This window comes from Aulonocara stuartgranti, assembly GCF_965226115.1.
Source record: "Aulonocara stuartgranti genome assembly, chromosome: 23".
NCBI lineage: Eukaryota > Metazoa > Chordata > Actinopteri > Cichliformes > Cichlidae > Aulonocara > Aulonocara stuartgranti.
The window spans coordinates 22868655-22895189 of record NC_138958.1 but is presented as its reverse complement, the minus strand read 5'-3'; the positions used below and the strand labels follow the sequence as shown (position 1 = coordinate 22895189).

The 26535-nt window shown below is 40.7% G+C and overlaps 1 protein-coding gene across 1 annotated transcript in view; it reads left to right on the top strand.

Annotated features, from left to right (window-relative positions):
• Positions 1 to 26170, top strand: part of tns1a (tensin 1a) — a gene marked incomplete at its 3' end in the record, with an annotated part of 120580 nt that extends 94410 nt beyond the window's left edge. Inside the window, exons 18-32 of the mRNA XM_082525346.1 lie at positions 10470 to 12110; positions 13582 to 13745; positions 14991 to 15075; positions 19249 to 19323; positions 19748 to 19774; positions 20028 to 20109; positions 21749 to 22305; positions 22394 to 22480; positions 22567 to 22695; positions 22786 to 22881; positions 22997 to 23074; positions 23290 to 23361; positions 24389 to 24415; positions 24733 to 24907; positions 26041 to 26170. Of these exons, the coding sequence (XP_082381472.1) occupies positions 10470 to 12110; positions 13582 to 13745; positions 14991 to 15075; positions 19249 to 19323; positions 19748 to 19774; positions 20028 to 20109; positions 21749 to 22305; positions 22394 to 22480; positions 22567 to 22695; positions 22786 to 22881; positions 22997 to 23074; positions 23290 to 23361; positions 24389 to 24415; positions 24733 to 24907; positions 26041 to 26170 (3425 nt within the window). The remainder of the gene's footprint in view (positions 1 to 10469; positions 12111 to 13581; positions 13746 to 14990; positions 15076 to 19248; positions 19324 to 19747; positions 19775 to 20027; positions 20110 to 21748; positions 22306 to 22393; positions 22481 to 22566; positions 22696 to 22785; positions 22882 to 22996; positions 23075 to 23289; positions 23362 to 24388; positions 24416 to 24732; positions 24908 to 26040) is intronic.
• Positions 26171 to 26535: the final 365 nt, after the last annotated feature.

Genomic DNA, 26535 nt, shown 5'->3' with positions numbered 1-26535 from the left:
AGTTGAAAATTTTGCCGCATGAGATGATACAAAATTATACAAAATTATATTTCAAGATCTGTTTAAAAACTGTTACGCGAGATTAAACTGTTGAGTCTGACTTACCTTCAGTTGCTCAGCAGATACTCATTGACAGATGATCCCTAATTAGACTCGACTTAATCATTCTCTCTCTGCTTGAGCGGGCAGCGGTGTGTCTGAAGCACACAGGCCGACACCAAACAGCTGTTCTGACTTGGACAAACACAGTGTGTGGTACTGTAGGCTGATAGTAACCTCCCTGCCTGTTATCCTAACGGAAACCCAGCTTCTGCATTCTGTGTCGCTCCAGTGACAGACAGACACTGGTGGTGGTGTTTTTTTCCTCAGTCATTGCCATTTTTTATCATTAAAAAGCCTAATTACAAAAAATTAAGCTATATAATTGAATTGAGAACATTTACTGACAGATCTACTGTACACATTAAACGTTTGCAGAGATAAAACCCTGAGACATGGAGCGCAGTGGGGTATTTTAAAAGCAGCCTGCATGTGTGTGCCTCGCATGACCGCATAATGCTTCTAGTTAGACTTCTTGCTGACAGCACGGTGAGCGGTGGCAGCAGGTTCAAATCCCAGCAATGGAAACCCTGCTGAGCGTGTCCCCATCTCTTAATGCCTCCTTTCTCCTACTGTCTGCCTCGATGTCTCCGTGTAGCTTTATATAAATTCTCGCTGTCTGCCACCCTGCTTTTTCCCATTTTTCAAACAGCTTTGGTCAACGCAGGCTCATTTATGACTGTTAGTATCCAGTATTTAACATACATTTTACTCATGTTAAGTTGTCAAATATTAAGAAATGTGTCATAAAAAACAGAAAAAAACCCCACATTTGTATATTGGTGCTATAGGAATGCAGCAGAGGTAAATATGGTCGTGGAAAGCTCTGACAGAGTCAGGGGATGACAGACCGGCACCTGTGCAGACAGCATGCAGATGATGATGTCTTGATGATGTCACGTGTGGCAGTTAGCAGAGCACGCCACGTCCAGAGACAGGCACGCCAGATATGCTGGTGTGATTCTAATTCTGATGTTCTGCTCATCACATACTGACGCTTTATTGGGACCTGTTGCTGTCACATTTGAATGCCCTGACATGCAGCATTTTGCTTTAGAGGCATGTGACAGGATGATGAAGCCTAGGAAAACATTACATTTCAGGACAAACAGCCTTTGACAATCTTTTGCCCTTGACCCTGAACTGGATGGATGGATGTTTGGTTGGATATTACACATTACTCATTACTTTTCTTGAAAGTTACTTAATTGCATGCCAGAGAACGTAATCGGCTGCACTACTCCAGTGTTAATTTTGCTGACCAAATTTTCTCCCGCCAACCTTTTATTTTTTGACAAAAACAAGACAATAGCTAAGTAAAAACTCTCGAGCACAAAAACTGTGATGAAAGGAATAAAAAGGAGATGAAAATGTTCTGGAGTGATGAGATCCAGTCATAACTTATTTAGTTTTGTCGAAAGCTGGGAAGAGTTTGGAAATGACCCAATCAGAAGCAATCTCCTTGTAAGATTGGATGCACACATTTGATTGGTACAGCTTCAAAATTTTCTCTCAAAATTACCACACGTTACTTTTCTTAAATTACCCAGAAAGCAATATTTACCTGTTAATTGTTATGTAATTACTAAATGTAATAACAGTAAATGTAATAACAGTAATGTATTATGTTACTGTTACTTAAAAAAATTACTGTTACTTAATGACACTTGTTATTTTGTAACTGCTCACTACCTTGTTGTGCTTAAGCAGTTTCTGCTTCCTATTTTTGCTTTTCTTCTCGCCACTTTCATTTCCTCTTCTACCTTTCCAAACGTTGTTGTGCATTTCAAGTTTAAATTCTACATTTTCATGATTTCTAGTGTTATTGCTCTTTGTGCGGCCTTGTGCATGTTTACTGGAACTTGCCTTTCAGCAGTGTTCCTCTTCTGCATGCGACCTCTAGATTGGGAATAAAGATTTGGATATTTTAACTTTTACTTGTTACTGGTATTCAGAGCTCCTGTCTTTTTCTCCTGCAGCAACTAGAACAGGTGATCAATTATACTGTAGAATTCAAATTCAAATTTTATTTGTCACACACACACAACCATACACAGTATGACATGGGGGTGAAATGCTTGTAGCTGTACAATGCCCGACCATTAAATGACAGAAGAAAAGTTTTACAATATTTACAATTTACAGTTTACTACAAAATTTACAAATTAACTTTACATTAATTTACAGTAAAGAATGTGCAAATAGCAGAAGAGATTATAAAGATTATAAAGATTACAAATTATAGGAATATAGGAAATGTGTGGTGGTGCGTGTGGGAGTCCAGTCTTATAGTGACACAAAAACAAAACAGCACACTGAAACATTGAAAAATAAATTCACACTTTAAATCCCTGCTAATGACATTTTTGTACAGATGGACCCACGTTGCAACACAAATTTGCAATAATGGTACTTCATGGCCTCCTATTATTGTTATCGCCCTTATTTTACACCGAGCTTCACCCCAAAATGGTAAAAATGGTTCTTTGAGGTTTAGCTTAACAAGAAATCCCATATCTTCCAATCTCCAGCTTGATCTGACAGTTCTTCTCTTGCATGAATAAAAATGAGTTGACATGAATCAGATGCTGCTGGCAGACGGTCAGACACAGCTTTTTATGACAGTTACTCAGATGACAGAGAGACAGATGGATGACATCACCCTGAAAGTAATCTCAGAGACAGACACTGATACAGACGCATCACCTCAATTCAAACTGTGACAGCCGGACAGTGACAGATAGACCGAGAGACAGACATGGCAAATATAAAACCATGGAGGCGACAGTTTTCCTTGTGCCAGTCACTGATACGCCAACCATGACACCTTTTCACTGATGGACTGTCACATCATCCTGTCTCACTTTCTCTCTAATTTTCTGCTGTGAAGTCCAGGACGTGGCTGAAATTTTTGTTTTTAGAAAAGTAAAATAGCTCAGCTTGGCTTTAATAGATTTGTATTTTTTCAGGAATTTTCAATAAAAAAAACACACGTATATGTCTTAAAATGAATGATTCCATAACTGAAATTGATGCACAATAAAGAGTTTATTTGCAATATCACCCTGTTTTGAGCCCCCTCTTCTAACATATATCTCACGCTCACACACATGAACACAGCTCTTTAGGGCAAGTCAGTCATTTGTCAGTCAAACCCAGTCACCCTCTGGTGGCATGCAGACTTGCCGTCGTCACAGTGGTATGAAAGCTGTGAAGGTGAATGTCACATCCTCCTGTGAGACATTGGATGAGTTGCTGACATCACCGCATGTATGTATATAGATGTTTGTGCATGTGCAGGCCTGCCTCTGTACGTTCAAAGCTTTGTTGCCAGTCATGATCTTATTGGATCATTTAATATAGTCAAGTAAAAAATGTGCATAGCGATTCACTAGCTTATAGAACCACCTTTAGCAAAATTATTGCACTTTGAAGTGATTGTTTTATGTGCATGACTTTCACATTATTTTGGAGGAATTTTGGCTCACTCTTATTTACATTGGCGTCAGTTCAATGATATTTGCAGGCAATCGTTCATGCACAGGTTTCATAAGATCCTGCCACATTATTTTAATCACACTGAGGTCTGTGCTTTGACTGGACAATTTTGATACCTTCATTCTGCCATTCTGTGGTAGGTGTGCTGCTGCGCTTGAGATCATTGTCCTGTTACATGACCCAGCCAAGCTTTCGCCATTGGGACAAATGGCCTCACATTTGACTCTAGACCAGCGGTCCCCAACCCCCGGGCCTCGGAGCGGTACTGGTCCGTGAGTCGTTTGGTACCGGGCCGCGAGAGTTGCGGCTCAGGTGTGAAATGTATAGTTTTCAGGGTTTTTATCAGTTTTGAGCGTTATTTTGTTATCATTTTTATCGTTAACTCGGTTTTCCTGGGTCTTTTCATGTGTGTTATGAATAAATCTTCTTTTTTACGGTACCGGTACTAGTTTTATTTTGTTGTATTTATCCGCAACACCATAAAGGCCGGTCCGTGAAAATATTGTCGGGCATGAACCGGTCCGTGGCGCGAAAAAGGTTGGGGACCGCTGCTCTAGAACACTTTGCTATACAGTGGAGTTCATGGTCTAATGCAAGTTACACAGGTCCTGTGACTGTAAAACAATCATCACCCCTCCACCACCATTCTTGAGAGTTGATGATGAGGTCTTTTGTGCACATGTGCTGGGTTTGTCTGCACTTTTGTCTAATCTGTCCAAAGGACATTGTTCTAGAAGTCATTGGGTTTGTAAAGATTCACCTGTGATAACCTAAAACAAACTGTCATTTTTAAAATAAGGTGTTTTTCCTGGAAACCATACTAAACACACTTGTTCAGCCTTTTTCAAATTTTACCCTCATGAACTTTCACATTCAGCATGCTAACTGAAACCTGTAGAGTCTGAGGTGTAGCTCTTGAGTTTCTTTGCAGTTTTTCTGAGCATTGTCTGACCTTGATGGAACATCCACTCCTGGAACGACTGCGGCATTGTGTTTACACACCTGAATGCTCCCATCCAGCAAACTGCCAAAACTCCTCACTTCACACTGATGATCAATTAATCAAGTCCATTTTGTTTAAAAACAGAAGCTCTTAATTCCTGTGGAATCAGCAGCGATGTAATTACACCACAGTGTGCATAGAGTAATGTAAAAACTTCACTGTATGTCTTTGAACTTATTCTACAGCTAAAATAAAGTCAATTATATTTAATACATTAAATTACCAATAAAATGTACACCTTAGAATTCTAAAACTATTGTATTACACAGAAAATAGAAACATTTAAAATGTGAGTTACAATGCTTCCTGTTGCAAAACAGAGTGAAAATGTTTTCACAGTTGACAAAGCTAACTGTTAGGCAGACACACTCCCAATTTCAAAAAGACCTTCATTGAAGAGGTAACATTATCTGTGTCCACGAAAGCTATAATTTCACGCCTCTTCTCTAAGTAAATGGTAAATGGCCTGTATTTATATAGCGCTTTTACTAGTCCCTAAGGACCCCAAAGCGCTTTACATATCCAGTCATCCACCCATTCACACACACACACATTCACACACTGGTGATGGCAAGCTACATTGTAGCCACAGCCACCCTGGGGCGCACTGACAGAGGCGAGGCTGCCGGACACTGGCGCCACCGGGCCCTCTGACCACCACCAGTAGGCAACGGGTGAAGTGTCTTGCCCAAGGACACAACGACCGAGACTGTCCGAGCCGGGGCTCGAACCGGCAACCTTCCGATTACAAGGCGAACTCCTAACTCTTGAGCCACGATCGCCCCAGTGGGTGGGTGACACGCCATATGGGTCCATTTAATCTTGCACGTAAACTTTAAATGTGCTTCTATATTTAAATCTGTCTATTTTGAAAAAATGGCTCCTATATTTTAGAAGGTCACGGTCTGCCCTTTAGGCGTGTTCAGCTTATCTTAAGGTTGCAACCCTTGAACACCACGGCACAGCTGGGAATCTGTGTCATTTTGTATAGTCAGTAATTTACATAGAAAACTGTAACATCTGTATAAAAATTACATTCAATATGAACAAATTGACCAATATTCTATCACTATGCCAACAAATCAAGTTTGAACTCTACTTAAATGAATCATGACTACAGAGAACATGCTGGATAACTAAATTATTTTTGTTTTGTAAGAAAAAAAACAATACATGTTGGAACAGAAGTATTGTACATATGACATGTTGACAGTATACAGTATCAAATGATATGCTAACTATGTTTTAATTGAGATATAGGTATGTTGGCAAATGGGACACTTCAATCAACCTGTCTGCTAATCCTGAATGTACTAACAATGTGTGTAATCTCCATCCCAGCTGGATGGATACGGCAATAACAGTTTGTGTAGCACGTTGTCTATTTATAATAAGCTATTGGACGCAGGTGTTTAAATGGCTTTTTAATTGTTTCCAAGGCTGTGATGTAGCAATGAGACACTCAAGTGAACACTTCAGAGAATACAGCTCAGAGCCAGGTGCTACGTGTGGATGTATGCGTGTCCACGTGCAACACAACATGAGTAATGCCTCTGGCACTTTCGTGAAAAAGGACAGCACCTGTTACTTGAGGGAATACAAAGCATGCACAGGCACAGGTTTGAGTCAGAGTGTGTGAGTAAGAGAGACTGAAAGACTCTGACAAAGTCAAAAGCTTTTTTTTCTTGCTTCAATATGTTCAAATATTTCTTTGAGCTGATTTGGCTTCATCTACATATTAAAAATAGTAGTAGTGATGGCATGGCATTGTCCTTTTGCAGCAGAAGGAATGGCATGTTATACTTGTTAACTGGTGTAAGAAGCAAGCTGTAAGCTATTTGTGTTAGCCAAGGCTTGGTGACTCAACCAATCTAATTTGAGGCCCACTGCAGCTATTTATCGACACTATAAGAAAGCAATTTGTTCTATGCAGCTGGAGAGCTGCTTGTTTGTGTCATTCATAATAATGGTCACTGGATTAAATACCACACTGGAGCTCTGCTCCCTAACATTGACAGTTCTACGATAGGCACCAGGCTGGCACATGATATATCTTTTGACTGTTGGCATAGTTGGACATTAAATGTATTACTATGTCCGTATTTCATAAGCAAAGTCAAATCTAGGACATGTCATTTTTAGTCCTTTGGCCAGTGCTGAGACTTAAGTAGCTTCTGATAAGTTTGGCTATTCATATTTCTAAATCTTGCAAACATAAAAAAATCCATATATTCTTGTATTAATGCCCTTCTCTCAGGCAGTAATGATGTTATATGAATGTTATAGTAACTATAACGGTCTTATAATATCACATAATTGCTGGACTTTTCTGATGATAGAAGCTCTGACATCCCGAAATTGATAGCTGACTGCCTAAAACATGTGACACGTTTTCAGCCAATGCATGAAATCCTATTATTCTGTCAGACGTTGCTTGCATCTTGGAGAAATGAGTGAGGAGTGCTCTGGATCCTGTGTCTTCCCATACTGGCCAGGAGATGGCAGGTCAGATTGTCTGAAAACTTTCATTCTTGCAAGACAGTAGTGAAAACAGTAAATTTTCTATATGACAGATTCCCAAAAACATCTCAGGTTTAGCAGAACTTGCATATTCTGAAACAGAAACAATGATCATTGCCTGGCTGAAGGGAACTCTGGCAGGCTGGTTATTTGCAGCATGCTCATCCCTTGGTATTCCAGATGAAGGTCAAGCTCTTTTAACACTAGTCTACCCCTCTTCCTTTACGCTACATCTGGAGCAGATATGCATACCGCTTAATGTTTGTCTCCCAATGTTTGCACATACCAGCGTGAGTCTGGGACGAGTGTAAAAATGTAGTGAAAGTCTCAAATTCTTTGGTTCTGTTCTCTTCAATGTGACATCTAAACAAGTTAAAAACAAAAAATACCAAAAATAAAAATACCCCAAACCATCTTTAAAAAGATCAAATTCACTACAGAAACAATCACCCTGTGAGTCAGAGACTGGTTTCACTTTTGTAATTTTATCCCACTGGCTCATTTAACATCTGTTAGTTGGCGAGACCAAATTAGGTATTTGTGGGTCTGTTAGATTTTTGATCCACTGGAAGCTGATACTACACTGTTACCCAGATGCTGCTGCTCTGTGCGTTTTTAGTTTGTCCTATCTGAGCCATAACATGGCAAATGGCAGTGTTTGTTCCGATGATTTACAATCACTATGGGGTTAAATTGCAGCTGGAAAAGTGCCATCGTGGCTTAGTCAAGTCTAAAAGAGCATGTTTTATCAACCAGAACAAAGGCATTTTCTATTCTGTTAAAGGTCAGAAGGAGGAAAAGACCCGAGAGCTCAGCTGGTGGAAAATATGCACAACCGATCTCTGAAAAGTCTTATGGTTCTAATATAATTAATAGAGTTTATGGGATTCTTTTAAACAATAGAACCTCCCACTTATTAAGGATTTAAAGTTTAGGATGTGGGGGAGTGAGTGAGATGCACAGTAAAGGGATCCCCCTAATGGCATTACCAGGCAGACAGATGGTGCAGGAGTTGTAGGTTTTTTTTTCCAGGCACATGGGTGGAGGTAGAGGTGGTGACATTGGTGGAGTTCCTCCCCCGCTGCCGGGAACGCTCAGTGATCATCCCAGAGTGCCAACTCACCCCTTGCGGGTGTTTCAGTGGTACAGCCCCACCTCGCTCCAGAAGAGCACATGTCGGGTGACATGAATCAGAGAGGACAGGGGGAGTGAGAGAAGAAGCTCAGAGGCAGAAGGTTTAGTCACTGAGAGACTCCGAAAGGACTTCCGAATTGTAGATTGAAACGGAATCACTGTTTTGAAAAGGAAATATTTAATCTTTCCTGATTTTTTTACTTAATCATCACAGAAAAAAAAAATTGGAAGTTTGATCTACAGGTAAGGATGTTTACATGAGTTTGATTTAAAATATAAATATGGGTTTTAGAACTTGAAGAAACTTAATATAAGAAACATGAATATTTAAAGTGTATATATTGCTGGCAAGAACAAAAAGATTCATTATTTTGGCTTAAATCTTTATGCGTAAGGCTTTGGAGTAATTCCGCAAGTCCAAACAAAATGTAACTGTAAACCTGGAATTATGCTTTCATAATGTGCCAACACTAAAAGCAACCACAGGGACAAACTGTGATTATGGCTTCGTCCCCTGTCCTCTCATTCTTGTTGCTACTGTGGCCGTGAGCTGTTGTTGACATGGGTTTGGAAATAGCTGAGGTCTGAGTGATTCACCATCTGTCCCCAGGGGTCGCTCAATTTGGAACACCCTACATATGAGCCATGCTTCTGTATATGTTGTGTATCACTCTGCATATGCACACTTAGATACTGAAAGCCACTGCTGTCGCATGACTTTCCTTCTTGTAAATATGTTGGTAGTACCACAGAATGATTTGTTGCTGGTGTAAAACTACATTTTTAAACAGCTTATCTTAACTTTTTAAAATACAGTTTAAAATACAATTAGACTGTGTATTTATTATATGGATAAAATATTGGAGCATATGGCATAAGACCTATCTTTGGTGTTCATGTAAGAGGTGAACGGGAAGAAAACCTCCAAGTGATATCTCTGTAGTAGCCAGGGGGTGCTTGAAAAGATTAGTTCGGTTAATGTGAAAGTAAACTTGTGTTTGCAAATGGTATGGCTAAACAGTCGAAATTGTCAGCCGAATATAACAATAGCTAGCTAAAAATCTCAATTTAATAATTCAATCGTCTTAGCGGAGTGTTACGCTCAGTAAGTATCGATGTACCTATGGATGCAACTTCCCTGTTGGCAACACATTTTTGGAAGACTACAAGCACAACAACCAGCTGATCTGAGCAGAGTCAGGCCGAGCATAGACAAGTAATACACAATAAAGCAGGTTTATTTTTAAACTGTATTGTTGTATTATATTGCTTGGTGTGTGTTATGGAAATCTGTATCTGTTTTGTATATCTGATAGGAAAAAATATCACCTGATTTTTAAATCACAAAATATAGGTATTGGTAAAGCTCTAGCTATCAGTTAATTAAAGTTTGTTTATTACGAGGAAATTATGATGCATTTTAGCTAACAGTGTAAAGTTTGAGCTGAATAGTTGAAACTGTTTTAACACCCAACCAGACCAACCATAGCCAGACCAAAGGAATTTAGTTTACTTGTTTGGTTCAGATGAAATATTACCTTGTCTGATTTGCTATAAGTGATAAACACCACAAAATAAATGATAATAATATGTCCACCCATACATGGTTTGCACATTCTTGTAAAGCGTTAGGTGGCTACTTTTATTCATAGCATTGCACAATATGTACGCAATTACTCTGGTTTTGTTTTGCAAGCATGATTCAGCAGCAAGAAATCAACCTAAAGACGACAGCTCCTCTCATAGTCCAACTCTGGGGTTTCAAACTGGCATGACTCCTTTTCCCTTTGGCTGACACAGACCAGTTGTTTCGGTGTGTTGTGCAGAACCCACCCATGTTAACGTCAGACCATGTGGGCCTGCACTGACGCAACGTGACAGGGGCTTTAAGATCTGAAAATTGGCTATTAATAGAGCTGCAGGGGTTGTGTTGCTGGTGGCTGGGCAGCATGCTGCAGCTGAGAATCAAACGAGTTGAGTGCAGAGGGGGGTCACTATGTTTGTGGTGTCAGGGATCCAGTCCCATACAAAAAAATGACTTGATGATTGGGGCCCATTAACCTTAACGTAAACAGTTTTTTCCTAAACACAAAATTATTTAAATGAAAGTATTTTTTTAATTGTGTTAATTCCATTTCATGAACTTTAGAGTTGAGAGCTGTTTCATAATTTTAGTATGTTGTTTACTATATTGTGTACTCTTTCTCTCTTTCAGATGTTGTTCATACCCAGGGCCCACTTGATGGAAGTCTTTATGCCCAAATCCGGAAAAAAGACTCCCTGGAGGGAGTTGTCACAGTCAATGGCCTCCCAGTCCGTGAAAACCCCTTGACTAACGAGAACCCATTGCAGCACACCAACCATCCCCTGCAAACTACTGACCACACCCTTCCTGTGGCAGGCCACACTTCCCTCCCTGCTGTCGACCATACCCTGTCTGTGAGCAGTGACTCAGGCAATTCTACCGCATCGATCAAGACTGATCGCACAGATGAGCAAAGCCAGTCTGTGCAGAGTGCTGTGAGCCACAACAATCCAACAGCAACTCACCCACCACTCAGTCCGCAAGAAAAAAGAGAGCTCGACCAACTTCTGAGTGGCCTTGAGGCACCAACTAAGCGGCAAGCCTACCTGCCTACATCTACCTGTCCAGGAGGAGGAGTACGACACTTAGTTCCTGCACAGGTGCATGTCAACGGGAGCCACACCAGGTTAGTGGGCGCTCCTTCAACAGAGGAGCGTGAGACAGATATTCTCGACGACGAGCTGCCTAATAGTCAAGAGGGCAACAGTGTGGACAGTTTGGGCACCATCTCATCCCTTGAGGGCCAAGCAACACCAGCTGACTTGTACTACCAATCACAGACTCCTGTCAGTGGCCAGAACGACGAGCCATACCTTGATAGAAGCGAGATGCCGGTGCATGGAGTACGAACTCCTACAGCGATGCAAGAGAGATCCGTGGACTCACCATCGCCACAGGGGGGTTACAACAATTATCAAAATGGAGGAGGGATGTATCGTTCACAGTCCTTTGGGAACCCACCTGCCAGCAGCCCTGAGACCACCCCAAAACTTATGCCCAGGGCCCCTGAGAGGAGCACCAGTAGCCGGGATGCTGTACAACGAGGTCTCAGTGCCTGGCATCAGCATAGTCTACCAGACGATCCATTTGGTCCTCCTCTTCAGTCAACTCATAGCTTGCCCCACTTTCCCACCTCAGCTTCACAGCGTGACATTGAGCAGTCAATCGAGGCACTAAATATGCTGATGCTTGACCTAGACCCAATCAACTCTCACATGTCTAAGTCCCACAGTGCGCCCCCTGGTGAGAACAGCCTCAATTCATCCCAGGTGCCATTCTCCCAGACCCTGGCCAGGCCATCATACCAAGCAGACTCTGCTATCCATGGCTACAACAGCTCTGGATCAATTGGCGACGGCATTCATCAGCCCCATCGCTCATCTGGGAGAGTCAGCCAGAGCCCAGTTATGGAGTCTCCAGTGCATTCTCCCCAGAGGCCCAATGCTGGCTACCAACACCAAAATATCACCCCAACACACACTCCTGAGCCCTACCTCCATACTCGCCATGCACCCCTTCATTACACCACTGATTCTAATTTCAATCAGCAGACCCCAGTGAAGCCCATGAACTCCCACCCAAGCAGTGGCACATCACACTCCCCAGAACTGCAGGGCTCGTCTCCGTATCCAGGCTATAGTGCCTCATCTTCACCCCTTCCCACTGTAACTCCACAGCCCAAGGACACATCTTCTTCATCGTTGCCCAGAGAACAAGATGCAGAGGAGGAGACGCTAAACTTGGAAGGCCTGGTAGCACACCGTATTGCAGGTAAGGCTTCAAGATATTGTCTGGAGTTAGTGTATGAATAAGGAAGGGACAGAGTGAGTGGTACTGGACTTGTAACTGTTGCAGGATATTATGCTGTTCTTTGTTTTTTTGTGCATAAATTAATTCTTTTACAGTTGATTATCTATTACGTCTATTATGGATTAGCTTCAAAGTTTCCAAGTTTTTTAAGGTTTAAAAAAGAATATGTGAAATCGTTTTTTGCTATTCTTGTTTTCAAGGAAAAGATTGCACAAACACACATATGTCAGTATTTGTGGGTTGTTGGACTGATGGTGGCATGTTGTAGCCCCTAAAGGGGACTCAAAGAGCAGGTTAATACAGTCATTAGCGATGCTCTGTTTTGGAGGTTCAGGGAACATTATGGATGATTTGCCTGAAACTAATGAGCAAATAAATAAGCATAAAGATGTAAAGCAGATTTGTAGCATATGATATAGCCTAAAACACTTTTGATATTCTGAAAATGATATTCAACAAAACTTATATATCCAAAATGGCTAACACAATTTACGCATTATCTTGAAGTCTCTGTAATCTTAAGAACCAAGTAGAATGCCAGCGGTGCAGTTTCTATAACCGATCCATTACAGGGTGTTGTATTAGAGGAATAAGCCTTACTCATAAAGTTAGCTTCTCTGACTCAGAGAGCTGTGCAGAGCTGCTGAGAGTGGAAATGAGGTGAGAGTAAGAATAGCCAGGCATTCAGAGATCCCAGCTTCCATGCAATGTCGGCATGCACGATTTTCTTTGAAATGATTTGGAAGCTCTAAAGTGCCTCCCAGTGGAACAAAAATGTAAGTTCCTTTTTTAGCTAGGGGCTTGCGTGTCATCTCATTTGGAGAATACTTTTATTTATCCATTTCTGCTCTGACTTTTCTTTTCCTTTTCCATTCAACCCATCTCTTCACTGTATGGAAACCCTACCCTCCACTGCTTCTTCCTCTGCACTCACTCTCCTCCTCCTCCTCTACCTTCACCTGCTGCCTCCCTTCCACCACTTGACATCCCTCCCCGGAAACAGAGTACAACGCTCGTATTCGGGGCATCAGTGAAAGCATGACACCACAACAATCTGACCGCCATCGCTCCTATTCCTTCTCTGGTTTGTCCACTTTACCCCACCTTTAAATTCTGTCTTTGTTTCATTTTATTTGTCTTGCATTTCTAGAAACTTTCTCTGCTTCCTCATCATTTTCCCAATTATTTGTCCTTTCCCACTGCTTTCTTATTACTTGCAGCCACGTTTTTAAACATTGAGAATCTTTCTCACTGGCTCTGTCTCTCTTAAAGAGGGAATGATGCTGCCCTTTTATATTGATAGGATGCTTTCTCTTTAGCTGATACATCTTTGAACAAATATCCCGGGACTACACAAGCAACATAAAAAGATATTAAAAAAGGGTATAATGATTTGATGATTCCTCATACTCAAATATTTTGGGGGATACAGGAGTTCGTTCCAGAGGGATGACCCCAGAAGTGACACAGGAGACGGGCAGGCGTCGGACCACGAGTGAGGGACAGTACCAGAGCGGCCATGATAGTACGTCAGCAGTGGATTCACCAGATTTTTCCAACAATCTTGCTCTCAACCCAGGAGGAAGACCCAGAGAGGTACAGCACTTGATTTTATGGTTAAGCCACGAGCACATGATTTTGTCACTAATTTTGTCCCCACTGAAAATCATGATAAATCCTAGAGGCTGACTGTTGTAGGATTTTCAAGACCAATACCAGCATCAGCTGGTCATATTTGTTATGTGTAGTTATTCATTTACCCTCTGCCTGACTCTGCACTGGTCAGCAGGCTGTGCACTGCCCAAAGGGAAGTTGCAGAGTGCCCTCTGGTGGACAACCTATCCAATGTCAACACATGTTACATAGTTGACAGATGTCTCTGCTCTCTCTCCTATTTGCTTTTTAAATTCTATTGTGCCATTAGAAATGTTGCTTCTGATAGTTCCGCAAGTAGCTATTATTAGCCGATAAGTTCATATTTGCACTGAAGTAGTTTCATTTTATGCACGAAGGGGCTATAGCGACATATAGCGACATGTTTTTAATTGGGGTGGTGCAGGAGGAAGCAAACAGTCATACTTCATGCCCAGCTTTGGGCCTATCCTGGTATTATGGAAAAGAGTCCTAAACAATTTCCCCTTCAGCATGAGGTGAGCTACAGTAAAACATCGAGCTCTCGACTGTTTATTGTTCATAAAAGTTCTGACTTCAGACCTACCCCAACCAAGCAACAAACTAGCAGTGACTGCTGATTTGGATTTTAACTTTCTGTTCTGTTTCTCTTATCTGCGGAAAAATGTGCTTGAACTTCAAACTCTGCTTGCTCTGAGTGAGACAGAGAAACTTACGCATGCTTTTATATCAAGCAGAGCTGACTGATGTGATGACGCAAAACTTTTGTAAAGTACCCACAGCTGACTGCGAACGCTGCAGAGGAGGAATAACACAGTACACTGATGTTCCTGCACTTTCCATATTTTAATTTCTTTTACTTGTTTTTAAATATCTTCGTGGTCTTGCTCTGTTTTATGTGTCCCATATGCTCATGGTGTAGGAACTTGTACAACCCCTCAGGCATGTCTGCTAGTCAATCTAAAGTTCTGGGCAAAAACCATTAAAGAGAGGCAGGTTTTAGCTTTCATGTCTTTTTGGTTGATCCATTCTAGTTTGATTTTTCTCTTTTTTTTAAATTATTTTTAGCTTATTAATTACTCTGTCATGATATTGTGTCTTGACTCTAATCAAGTCAAGCTGCGTTGATTTTTCTGTAGACTAATTATACTTTTCTTTTATACTTCCTGACATAACTCCATATCTGTGTGCCTTGATCATCTCTTTCAGGGTCCAATGCACAGCTACCGAGAGACGTTTCAGGACAATGAAACAGACAGGTTTGCCAACAGTTCCACCTTTGGAGGTGGTGGAGGTGAGAATTTATTCCATATTCCATATTCTCCATCCCCTAGTCATAGCCACAACACACATAGGCTCACTCTGTCTAAGACATTAGATAGAAATTGTTGGTCTGAATCTAAATTACATTTATTTCTTTATTAAAAAATGCACAAGAAAGGCTGCTGGAAAACACTGAATTGTGAACAGAGGCTGAAGTTTAAATTAAGTAATTTTGTTTTCATTATATATAAATGAAACAAATACACAGCAAAGAACAAACTCCAAATAAAATAGAAGAAAAAAAAGATAAACAACCAAACTACAGTAAATAAAGGCTTTAAATGATTTTGCAATGGAAACAGCTCAGTAGCAAATAAAACTGAGTCTCTTCTCACAGTCATGAGCCCTCCAACTACTCAGACACCCTCTTGTCTTCTGTAAGGCTGCACACTTCATCTTAGCCTGCGGACACAATGGTTTTCCCCCTTCATCCCAGGCTTCGTAGTCCATCTCCTGCCCATCCACCCAGATCCAGTCCTTAGATAAGAAGCGCAAACCAATCCAGACATGTTTAGTGGTGTGATATTTATTCAGCTCTTTCTGGATCAGCAGCATCTCAGTTTCTGATGCCACACTGGCCAGGTCATCATGGTGCTCCCTGCAGTACTCCAGAGCTTCCTCCCAAGTCTTTTCCTCTTCCACCACTACTGTGCTGTAGCAGAAGACAGGGTTGATATGGTCTGCATGTGCATCACGCCATTTTTTGTTATCAAAAAGTCCATAGTCTTCATTGGGTCGGTTTTCAGGTTGATCCTGTTTCCAGCAAAGCTCAGTCACCTGTCCACCTCCTGACCACAGCCACTTGTTTTTGTCTGAGAGATTCCTCAGCAGTCCTAACCAGATGTAGTCATTGAGATTGTGAGAGAGCTCCTGAAGCTTGAGGTTATCCCGTTCATTACTGACCGGGGCCAAGTCTGTGTATTTCTGCTGACAGTAACTTAAAGCTTTATCCCAAGGCATTTTCTCCTCAATGTAAATATACAGTGGGGCAAAAAAGTATTTAGTCAGCCACCGATTGTGCAAGTTCCCCCACTTAAAATGATGACAGAGGTCAGTAATTTGCACCAGAGGTACACTTCAACTGTGAGAGACAGAATGTGAAAAAAAATATCCATGAATCCACATGGTAGGATTTGTAAAGAATTTATTTGTAAATCAGGGTGGAAAATAAGTATTTGGTCACCTCAAACAAGGAAAATCTCTGGCTCTCACAGACCTGTAACGTCGTCTGTAAGAAGCTTTTCTGTCCCCCACTCGTTACCTGTATGAATGGCACCTGTTTGAACTCATCATCTGTATAAAAGACACCTGTCCACAGCCTCAAACAGTCAGACTCCAAACTCCGCCATGGCCAAGACCAAAGAGCTTTTGAAGGACACCAGGAAAAGTATTGTAGACCTGCACCAGACTGGGAAGAGTGAATCTACAATAGGCAAGCAGCTTGGTGTGAAAAAATCAACTGTGGGAGCAATCATCAGAAAATGGAAGACATACAAGACCACTGATAATCTCCCTCGATCTGGGGCTCCACGCAAGATCTCATCCCGTGGGGTCAAAATGATCATGAGAACGGTGAGCAAAGATCCCAGAACCACACGGGGGGACCTGGTGAATGACCTGCAGAGAGCTGGGACCACAGTAACAAAGGTCACCATCAGTAACACACTACAACGGCAGGGAATCAAATCCCGCAGTGCCAGACGTGTTCCGCTGCTGAAGCCAGTGCATGTCCAGGCCCGTCTGAAGTTTGCCAGAGAGCACATGGATGATACAGCAGAGGATTGGGAGAATGTCATGTGGTCAGATGAAACCAAAGTAGAACTTTTTGGTATAAACTCAACTCGTCGTGTTTGGAGGAAGAAGAATACTGAGTTGCATCCCAAGAACACCATACCTACTGTGAAGCATGGGGGTGGAAACATCATGCTATGGGGCTGTTTTTCTGCCAAGGGGACAGGACGACTGATCCGTGTTAAGGACAGAATGAATGGGGCCATGTATCGTGAGATTTTGAGCCAAAACCTCCTTCCATCAGTGAGAACTTTGAAGATGAAACGAGGCTGGGTCTTCCAACATGACAATGATCCAAAACACACCGCCCGGGCAACAAAGGAGTGGCTCCGTAAGAAGCATTTGAAAGTCCTGGAGTGGCCTAGCCAGTCTCCAGACCTCAACCCCATAGAAAATCTGTGGCGGGAGTTGAAAGTCCGTGTTGCTCGGCGACAGCCCCAAAACATCACTGCTCTCGAGAAGATCTGCATGGAGGAATGGGCCAAAATACCAGCTACTGTGTGTGCAAACCTGGTAAAGACCTATAGTAAACGTTTGACCTCTGTTATTGCCAACAAAGGTTATGTTACAAAGTATTGAGTTGTATTTTTGTTATTGACCAAATACTTATTTTCCACCCTGGTTTACGAATAAATTCTTTACAAATCCTACCATGTGGATTCATGGATTTTTTTTTCACATTCTGTCTCTCACAGTTGAAGTGTACCTCTGGTGCAAATTACTGACCTCTGTCATCATTTTAGGTGGGGGAACTTGCACAATCGGTGGCTGACTAAATACTTTTTTGCCCCACTGTACTTGCTAGAAGTTCCAGAAAAGCTCAGGAGGAGCAGGGTCCAGACGAAGACCTGATCCATCATTGTTTTGTTTCAAAGAGTGTTGCGAGCTGTGAATACCCAAAGTGTCAAAGCTATGAGATGTTTGACAGAAATGATTTGCATAGGCAGGCTCTGTCATTCACTCAACCCATCAGTATTGTCGAGGGAGAAGAGAGAACAAAGTTTCAAGGAAAGAAACAGACTATAAAAGTCTTTCTTAAACACTCATTATTATGTCTGTTCTGTGCACTCCTCGTCCAACATTGCCCATACGGAAAAGAAATAGTAAAAACATATGATTTACTCATTAAAGTGGCCACTTTCTCATTACTTTCATATATTTTTTTAGTAAGTATCCAAAACATACAAGTTTCATTATATAATTTTTCAAGGGACCTTATATGTGTTTTCACCCTTGTATGCTTTTCATACAAGTTTCATACAAGACAGATACAAACTTTATAAGATGTATATATATCCTTTCCATATGGGTGGTCTTCTAGGAATGTAATTTTGGTCTCCATATTTTTAATTAAATTCAACAGCTATTTGATTTCTTTAAATTTCTGTCATCAATGCACTTCAAATATATCAAAGAAAGACACAGACATGAAGCCTGAGGTTATTGGGAAAGAGCAACTAATAGGGGTTGCGTGACTTCACAGCCGACAAACGAATCAAAAGAAGGATTTTCCATGTTGTTAGTGATTTCTTTCAAATGCAAATGTAGAGGTCAAGAGAAGAAACTCAGTGAGGGCTGAAAGAAACAATCTTTATTACTTCTGCTTTTTATCTTTCTATCTTTCCATCCTTTTGCTTTTTGTCATTTTATTCTTTGGCCATGTTGGTGCAATTAAATATAAAGTAATGTGGACTTAGGTGTATTTTATAATCTTTGAAAAACTCTCCAGGTTTGGGATAACATAGGATATATTTAAGCTATTAACATTAAATTATAATCCTATCAACAACACTGAAAAAGAGATCTGTCCTTTTCACTGCCTCCATCAAACCAGGTGTGTTTTTATAGTCAAAACAATCAAACTTACAAGTCATCTCACCAACCACTGCCCCCAAAATATATGTACTCAATTCAGTTATAGCACTGACCTCCGTGTTCAGACAGTCTGTGTGATACTGATATTTGGGAACCCCAGAGTCCTCTCTCCTGTCATTAGTCCTGAACTCACAAGTGTTCTAATAAGAAGGTGTTCTTTTGCACAAACATTCATATTTGCCCACCTTTACCCTTTACCATGCAATTACCATGTAATTAGGCTGCGGGCCAAAATTGGCCCGCAGGCCAGAGTTTGACACCTATGAGCCTTCAAGTGTTACATATTCGTACATGTAAATCCACCATCTGATGAATTTCCATGTTGCATCATACTTTTGCAAAAGGGAAAACCTCTGTGCTTTCATTCCTTGTATTAGTCAGGGTACATTATTACGTATTCTCATATGTCATCACTAATGAGAAAGTTTTGCAAATACAAAATTTTTAAGAATCTTTTGAATCTCTTTCTTTCTCGTAGCTCGCTCTCCTCCAGATTTGAGCAAGACTCCTGTGTCACCGCTGGGATTGAAGCCTCATCAGCAGGGTGCAGCAGGTCAGTTTACCAGCATTAAATATATTTGTCTTCATTTAGAACTGACAGTATATATACTACAGATGATGTATACAAAATGATATTCAGTTCATGGTACAACATTCAGGTTTTCAGTATTTGCATCCAAAGAATTTGAATCTCCCAAATCATAATTAGATTTGACTAAAAGCACTTTAGCCATCCAGTGATAATTATACAGAAGTGTACAGTGCACAGAATCCCTGCACTATGTCATACTGTAGCTGACTGAGTAGAAGGTTGCTTTAATACTTTGCTGCCCTCTAGTGTGTAGAATTGTTCCTGCAAATGCTTCGACGCTAACAGTTCTTGCTCTGAGCTCAAGTGCATCTCTCTTCTCTCCTCCTTTTCCACACACCCTCTCTTCTTCTGTTGGTGTCTGCTTCTTTTTTCTTCTTGTGGTCAGACTTTCATTCTAATACTGGAGAACAAGGTAAGCTTACTTTTTGTGGCACCACCAAACCCATATTTGATATTTCTGTGCTCGACTATACATGGATTTGTCTTTGTTTTATGATGATTGATGTTTGATTAATTTCCTGTTTCTGTCAGTTTCGCCTTTTCCAAGCTTCTGATGCCTGTTAACTGATTTGTCTTGTTTCGTTCAGGGCATCCAACTGTTGCGTGATGCACCAAAAACCGATCTGACCGTACACATGTATGTGTGTGTCTGTTTTAACACGCAGATAATCGAGGTTTTGGCGACTCCAGGGTACAACCTTTGAATGCTCCTCTCTCCTCCAGCAGTCCCATCCACAGCACTGATGGGTGAGTCTTCTGTCACTTATTTTTCTTGGATAAAAATTTTAGCCTGTACATGTTTTTTATACATATTAAGCAAATGTTACTTTTCTTTTTTTTATACTCATATCCAGGATGTCATTTACGGAGTATGATGCTGAAAGTTTCTGAAGAACCCTTGTGATTGAGGTTAAAATAAAGTGATTTCGCAACTGGAGCGTGAAAAGCCCAAATTTTAAATTAAAATAAAAGTTTCCGGTTCTAATACATTGACACATATGGGGACATACTGCTGTGAAAGTACTTCATTTCATGCATATAGATAGCTTGGAGACCCAAATTAGATATTCAGGTTAACTGAGCAAGCACTTGGCGACAGTGGGGAGGAAGAACTCCCTTTTAAAAGGAAGAGAGCTTTGACAGAACCACGCTCAGGGAGGGGCCAGACAAGTTATAGAGTGTGTGAGGACACAGAGGAAAGAAATGAGAGCATAGAGACATGAGGACAAAACAGAAAAGATAGAAAAGAGAAGAAAACATTTAATAACATGCTGTAGATGCATATAAACACACTGTGTTTGAAGAGAGGTGAGTGAAAAAGAAGTGCTTAGTGCATCATGGAGAGTCCTAGCATCTACTTCTAAAAACCACAAGTAAACCAGCAGTCTGAGTGCTGTGTTAGCATAATAACATAACGAAAAGTATTTAAGACATGACAGAGCCTAAATATTCAAGACTTTGCTTGTAAGGATTTACACTGAGAAATTCCACATCACTTCCTGTGTATAATGTCTTTCATTAGAGAACAATCACCAGTCACATTTCATGTGGCCTGTATATGATGTATCGCAGCATTATCCCAGCAGTGATAGAAATAAAACCAGTACCTCAAACTGAATTTCTGTTATTAATGCACCCACCTGCAGTACTATCACAGCTCACTAGGGGGCTCCAGCTCACACTTTGGGAATCACTGGACTAAAGCAATGGTGTCATCATTCAGTATGATGCTGTAGAGAAGTGAAAGTGATGCTGAGAATAGATTAGCAGCCAAACATCCAGGAAAGCAAGCATATAAGTGATTACAGATCTTTCTCGTTGAACTTACAGATTAGCATCATCATTGCATTGGCGAGCAGTTGAACAAAAGTTCAATAGCCTTATTAATTTAGTATCAAAGACTGAGCACAGATGGAGTCACTCTGTTTTCTATCTATATTTAATCCACATAAACAGCTAAATAGAGTCAAAATTGCAGATTCAATTCAAAATGGCAATCAGATTATAATAAATAACTATCCACACAGATACAGACAAAAATGAATGCATATTCAATGCCACTATTTAACAAAAACCCAAACCCCACCCCCGAAACTGATACAATATGTTCATGTTTAGGATCCTTTCAGAGGGCGACGAACCAACCAAAAGACCTAATAATGCTTTTAAAATAATAATAATAACATTATACAGTGGGGTAATTTTCATTGAGGTTACTTAGATATGAGCTGCCGATATCATCCACAAGATGTATTTTACGAACTGGAATAAGTGCTGAAATGTCAACATCAAGTCAGCTTGAGCATCCTTATCACATTTAATGTTCGGTGTAAGGATCAGGTACAAAAATACAATAACATACCTTTTCTCACTTTTATGATTGTAGAAGAAGAACTAGTTCTTCAGATGCCGTCCCACACAGCCCCGCCTCTATTCACCCCCACAGATCTGCTTCCCCAGACGGATCTCAGGTCAACATTATGGGCGTCCACACAGTCCCCGGCAGCCCTAACACCCTCCACCGCACAGTGGCCACCAATACTCCTCCGAGCCCTGCACTGCAGAGACGCCTGGGTCAAGCCAGCCCCTTGCTGGGCAGGCACCCACCTCCATCTGGTGTTCCTTCAAGTCCTCTGATTGGCCGAAACCCTAAAACAGCAGCTGCCGGTGTGCCACCTAGCCCTCTGATGGGGCGCCGCACGGCAACGAGTGGACACAGTACGCCTGATGAGCTGGGCGCTGCCTCTCGCCAGGGGGGCATCCATCAGCCTGCCACGCCTGCTTTCCCAGTCTCCCCACAGCTGCCAGAAAAGCGACACATGTCCAGTGGAGATGCAGACAGAATGGAGAACAAGAACCTGATGCCAATACCGATCAGTGTTAGCAGCACGCCTAACCTGTCTGGGACACACACTCTCCCAGACGTCTCCAAGTCTATATACGGTAAAAGGGAACTTTTTTTTTTAATACCTTTCATGAACCTCATGGGCTAAATATCACTGATTTTCTTCACCTAATTTCATTCAAACAGACGGTTATCCTGACATCAAGATGAATGTCAAGTTTGTCCAGGACACCTCCAAGTACTGGTACAAGCCAGACATCTCCAGAGAGCAAGGTGAGAGTCAGGAACTTCAACCAATTTCAGCTGCTCATCCTCTCATCATTGCTTTTCTTTTTATTCTCCTCATCTTCTTCTTGTAGCCATCAGTTTGCTGAAGGACAGGGAGCCTGGGGCTTTCGTCATAAGGGACAGCCACTCTTTCAGAGGGGCCTATGGTCTGGCTATGAAGGTGGCTTGCCCACCACCAACTGTCCAGCAGAACAAAAAAGGTAAAGGCTTCCCGCACTCTGCTCTTGGCTTGCTTGTGAAACATCTGCCTTCTCCAACAGCTGGATCAGCTGAGTATGTCTTTCTTTTAGTTGGTGACATGACTAACGAGCTAGTGCGGCACTTCCTGATTGAGACAAACCCCAAAGGTGTCCGCCTGAAGGGCTGTCCCAATGAACCCTATTTTGGTGAGTTTCTGCTGGTGTTTTTTTTCTGTTTGCAACATCAAAATCACAGGTTGAAATTTAATTTAATATCAGACTGATCCAGTCTGACAGAGAGACCATTGCTTTCTGTTTGTAGGCTGTCTTTCTGCTTTGGTGTACCAACACTCAATGACCCCACTGGCTTTGCCATGCAAACTGATGATCCCCACCAAAGGTAACTCTTGTTTTTTTAACTCTACTTTCTTAGTTTCTTTAACATTTTATGGAACGGGAATCCACTCAGACTTTTAGTACAAACCAAATTATTGATAGGTACTTCCATGTTTTTGATAAAAATGTCAATTTTATTTTACACTTTACAATTTATTTGCTGCAAGTAATTGTATTCAGATGCAAAAATATAACATCTACTCTATTCGGTCTCTCCAGACCCAAATGAAGAGGCACTAGAACTCACCACACCAACTGATCCAGTTGTTGAACTTCTTAAGCAGGGAGCGGGTAAGTGTCACTGAAGTCTACTAGAAGAAAAAAGGGATAAATTATGATTCTACAAAAACTAACTCTTTGTGAAAAGTAGAGATGCACCAATTGCAATTTTCTTGGCCTGTTCCAATTTCCAATTTTTTAGTTCTTTTTTTTAAGTGTGATGTGCCAATACCATTTTTTTAAATTCTGGTTTCTTTCTTAAAACTAAAAATGACAACAAAATCACATTTTCTTCAATGCAATATTCTAAATTATATAGCAATAATAGAAATTTTTAAACTTACAAAATTTTCCCCCAAAACTACAGTAAGTTACCGGGTATTGTCTCACAGAAGTAACTGAAAATAACCTACTGGAAAGAGATACAGATAATTAAAATGACTTCCTGTATATCTAGTTTTACCTGACATATTTCAGCTTGCCAAATAAAACCAGTTGCAAGAGATTCATACAACAAAACAGTTATATGTTTATAAATTCAACAGCCAACATGAAATCAACACCTTTTCCTTTTCACTTCTGTCATAAATTTTTTTTCGTAACTGCTTTTATTCCGCAGGCATACTGAGGTTCATACTGAGGCTGCTAGCATATGGCTTGCGCCGGACTCTGGATAGCTTTAGTTTTAGCCACTTTGCTTTTGTTTGCTTCCCTAAAATATCCATATTCAACTGGATGATGGTGATTTTATGTGGGATTAGATTTGCTGCAAATGTTTTAGTGCCGGTTCCCATGTGGTTTACTTTAAAATTTGTCACTTTACTCACAATGAGGAGTTTAACATCCAGCATTTGGATGTCAGCGTGTGCTGTTCTTTTGCAGATATGTTGCGCATGCATGACAAAGACCAGCTTATAATCAGATATATGTGAAACTGTTTGGCCAGTCACCAGTTGTGGCACAGACTAATGGAATCAGGCCTGTTCTGGTCCCTGAATGGACAATTTGTGCATTTCAAGAAAAAGAAAAAAACTTTTTTTTTTATTTTTAGAAACATCAGATCACTTGCTTACACAACCTTGTCATCCTTACTTTACAGTCCAGAAGGTTCCTGAGGAAGCCCATGGTAAATACTGGTTTGCACTGCTCTGCTTCATCATGGAATTTTACTGAATATGAGTGTGCTCTTTCCCAGAGGGTTTCAGTCACTGTTAACAAATTTTACAACTAAATAAAACTCGGAAAAAACTTGAAATTCATGCATGTTATGTAAAAATATGCGTTGCATGATAACTTGTGTCATAACATTATTCACTGTATACATTTTTAATTATCCTCACTACAGCTTCCATCACTTTAAGACAAACTGCATGCACACTGTTTTTTGTTTTTTTTGTAGGATCTTCTCTTATGTAGCAGTGTTTTTCCATTGTTTACCTCTAGCGTGCAATGTTCTCTACATCAACTCTGTGGACATGGAATCGCTCACTGGGCCTCAGGCAATTGCCAAGGCAATTAGTCAGACGCTGTCAACCAACCCTCTGCCCGCTGCCACCACCGTCCACTTTAAAGTGTCCACACAGGGCATCACACTCACCGACAGTCACTCGCTCAGCTTGCAAACGAAACCAAACGGGGTCAAACTTTATAATAATGACACACTACTAAACATTAATAAAAAATAAGTAAGTGCTCAATTCATCATTTATAGAGCAATACTCCTCCTTAGTATGCAGTTTATTTAAATACAGATATAAATGTTTATTCTTGTTTAATAAGCTCATAACATGCTCATTTTATCATTTATAAAGGCTAAGCATGTATATATATTATGATTAAGGTATGATCATTTGATTAATAATAATTTATTAATTAATAATGTGTCATTATTAAAACAAAACAAAAAAAGTCAACTCACTGTTTGATGGGAACTCCTGAGGTAAAAGTTAAGAAATGATAGTTTTTGTGATTTTAACAGTTTTCATGTTTTTAATTAATTACTTTATTTGGGTTGTGAATTTAGAATTTAAATTTGCACCTTAAAATATCTTCTCAAACATGCCTGAGATACAACAACCTATGAAACAGAGAATAATATGGTGGTGAAGGTGAAAGCTAAAACGTGTATTCTCAGATAATCTTCAAATGAGTTGAAAAACAAAACACTGTATCATAGAAATAACAATCATTTATTTCAAGTTACAAAATCAAATATCAGACTTTTGATCTTTCTACACTAAGGAGTGTGAAATGCACTTCACACACACAAATAATTTTTATTGCTGTATGTTCATCCACCACATCAGAGTGAGAGTTTTCACTTTCTCTTATTCCTTCTGTCCCTCTGTTTTTTCTTCAGTTAGTGAAAAATAGATGACATCATTGGTTTAATGCAATCAAAATGTCTCAGAAAAGCCTGGCTCTTCTTTTAACACACCTAGCAAGCATTTAGCAACTGAGGATATCAACTGCCAAAGTTGCAAAAGCAAAATGTTTTTTTGATGCTTGCCCCAGCATGAATTTGAAGTTGTTCAAGGTCACCTTAATTATATTTGGACCTGTTGATAGACACTGTCACTGAAGCACACTGGAATATTTTTGTTATGAAAGGCATTCATGTTTGTTTGTTTTTAACTTTGGCACAGTACTTTTGTAACAAGTAGACTGTCAAACTGCTTGCTGACTAATGACTTGTGATAACAGAGTCATTTGCCTTTGTTTAAGTATAATATATGTTTTTCTTGCTTTCAGGCTTTTTGGATTTGTGGCAAGGAAACAAGGAAGCACAACAGACAATGTCAGCCACCTGTTTGCTGAGCTGGACCCAGATCAGCCCGCCTCCGCCATCGTCGGCTTCGTCTCTAAAATGATGCAGCGATGAAACCCTTAACGTTCAAATGGCAGTGGCTGTTTTGCAATCTTCCCTCATTGTTGGTGTCCTCTTTGCCAGGGCTGGATGGAGTCCTTTCCTTCTGTTTTATGTTGGGTTTTTGTTTTCCTTCTCTGTTTTTTCCTCTCTGCCTTGCTGGTTTGTTTTGATCTAATTGAAGTAGTCTCTGTTTGAAGGCTTTGGTGTGGATCGAAACTGGAGCTAGAGGATGTGTGATGCGGAGCAAGCATGTGACAAACATGGAAGCCATTGGAGGGAGAAGATTTATCGACAGGGTAACCTGTGCTTGGAGAACTTAGCTAAAGACTAAAAGAAAAATGCAAAGTCTAGTCAGGGAACATAAAAGGAAGTGGATG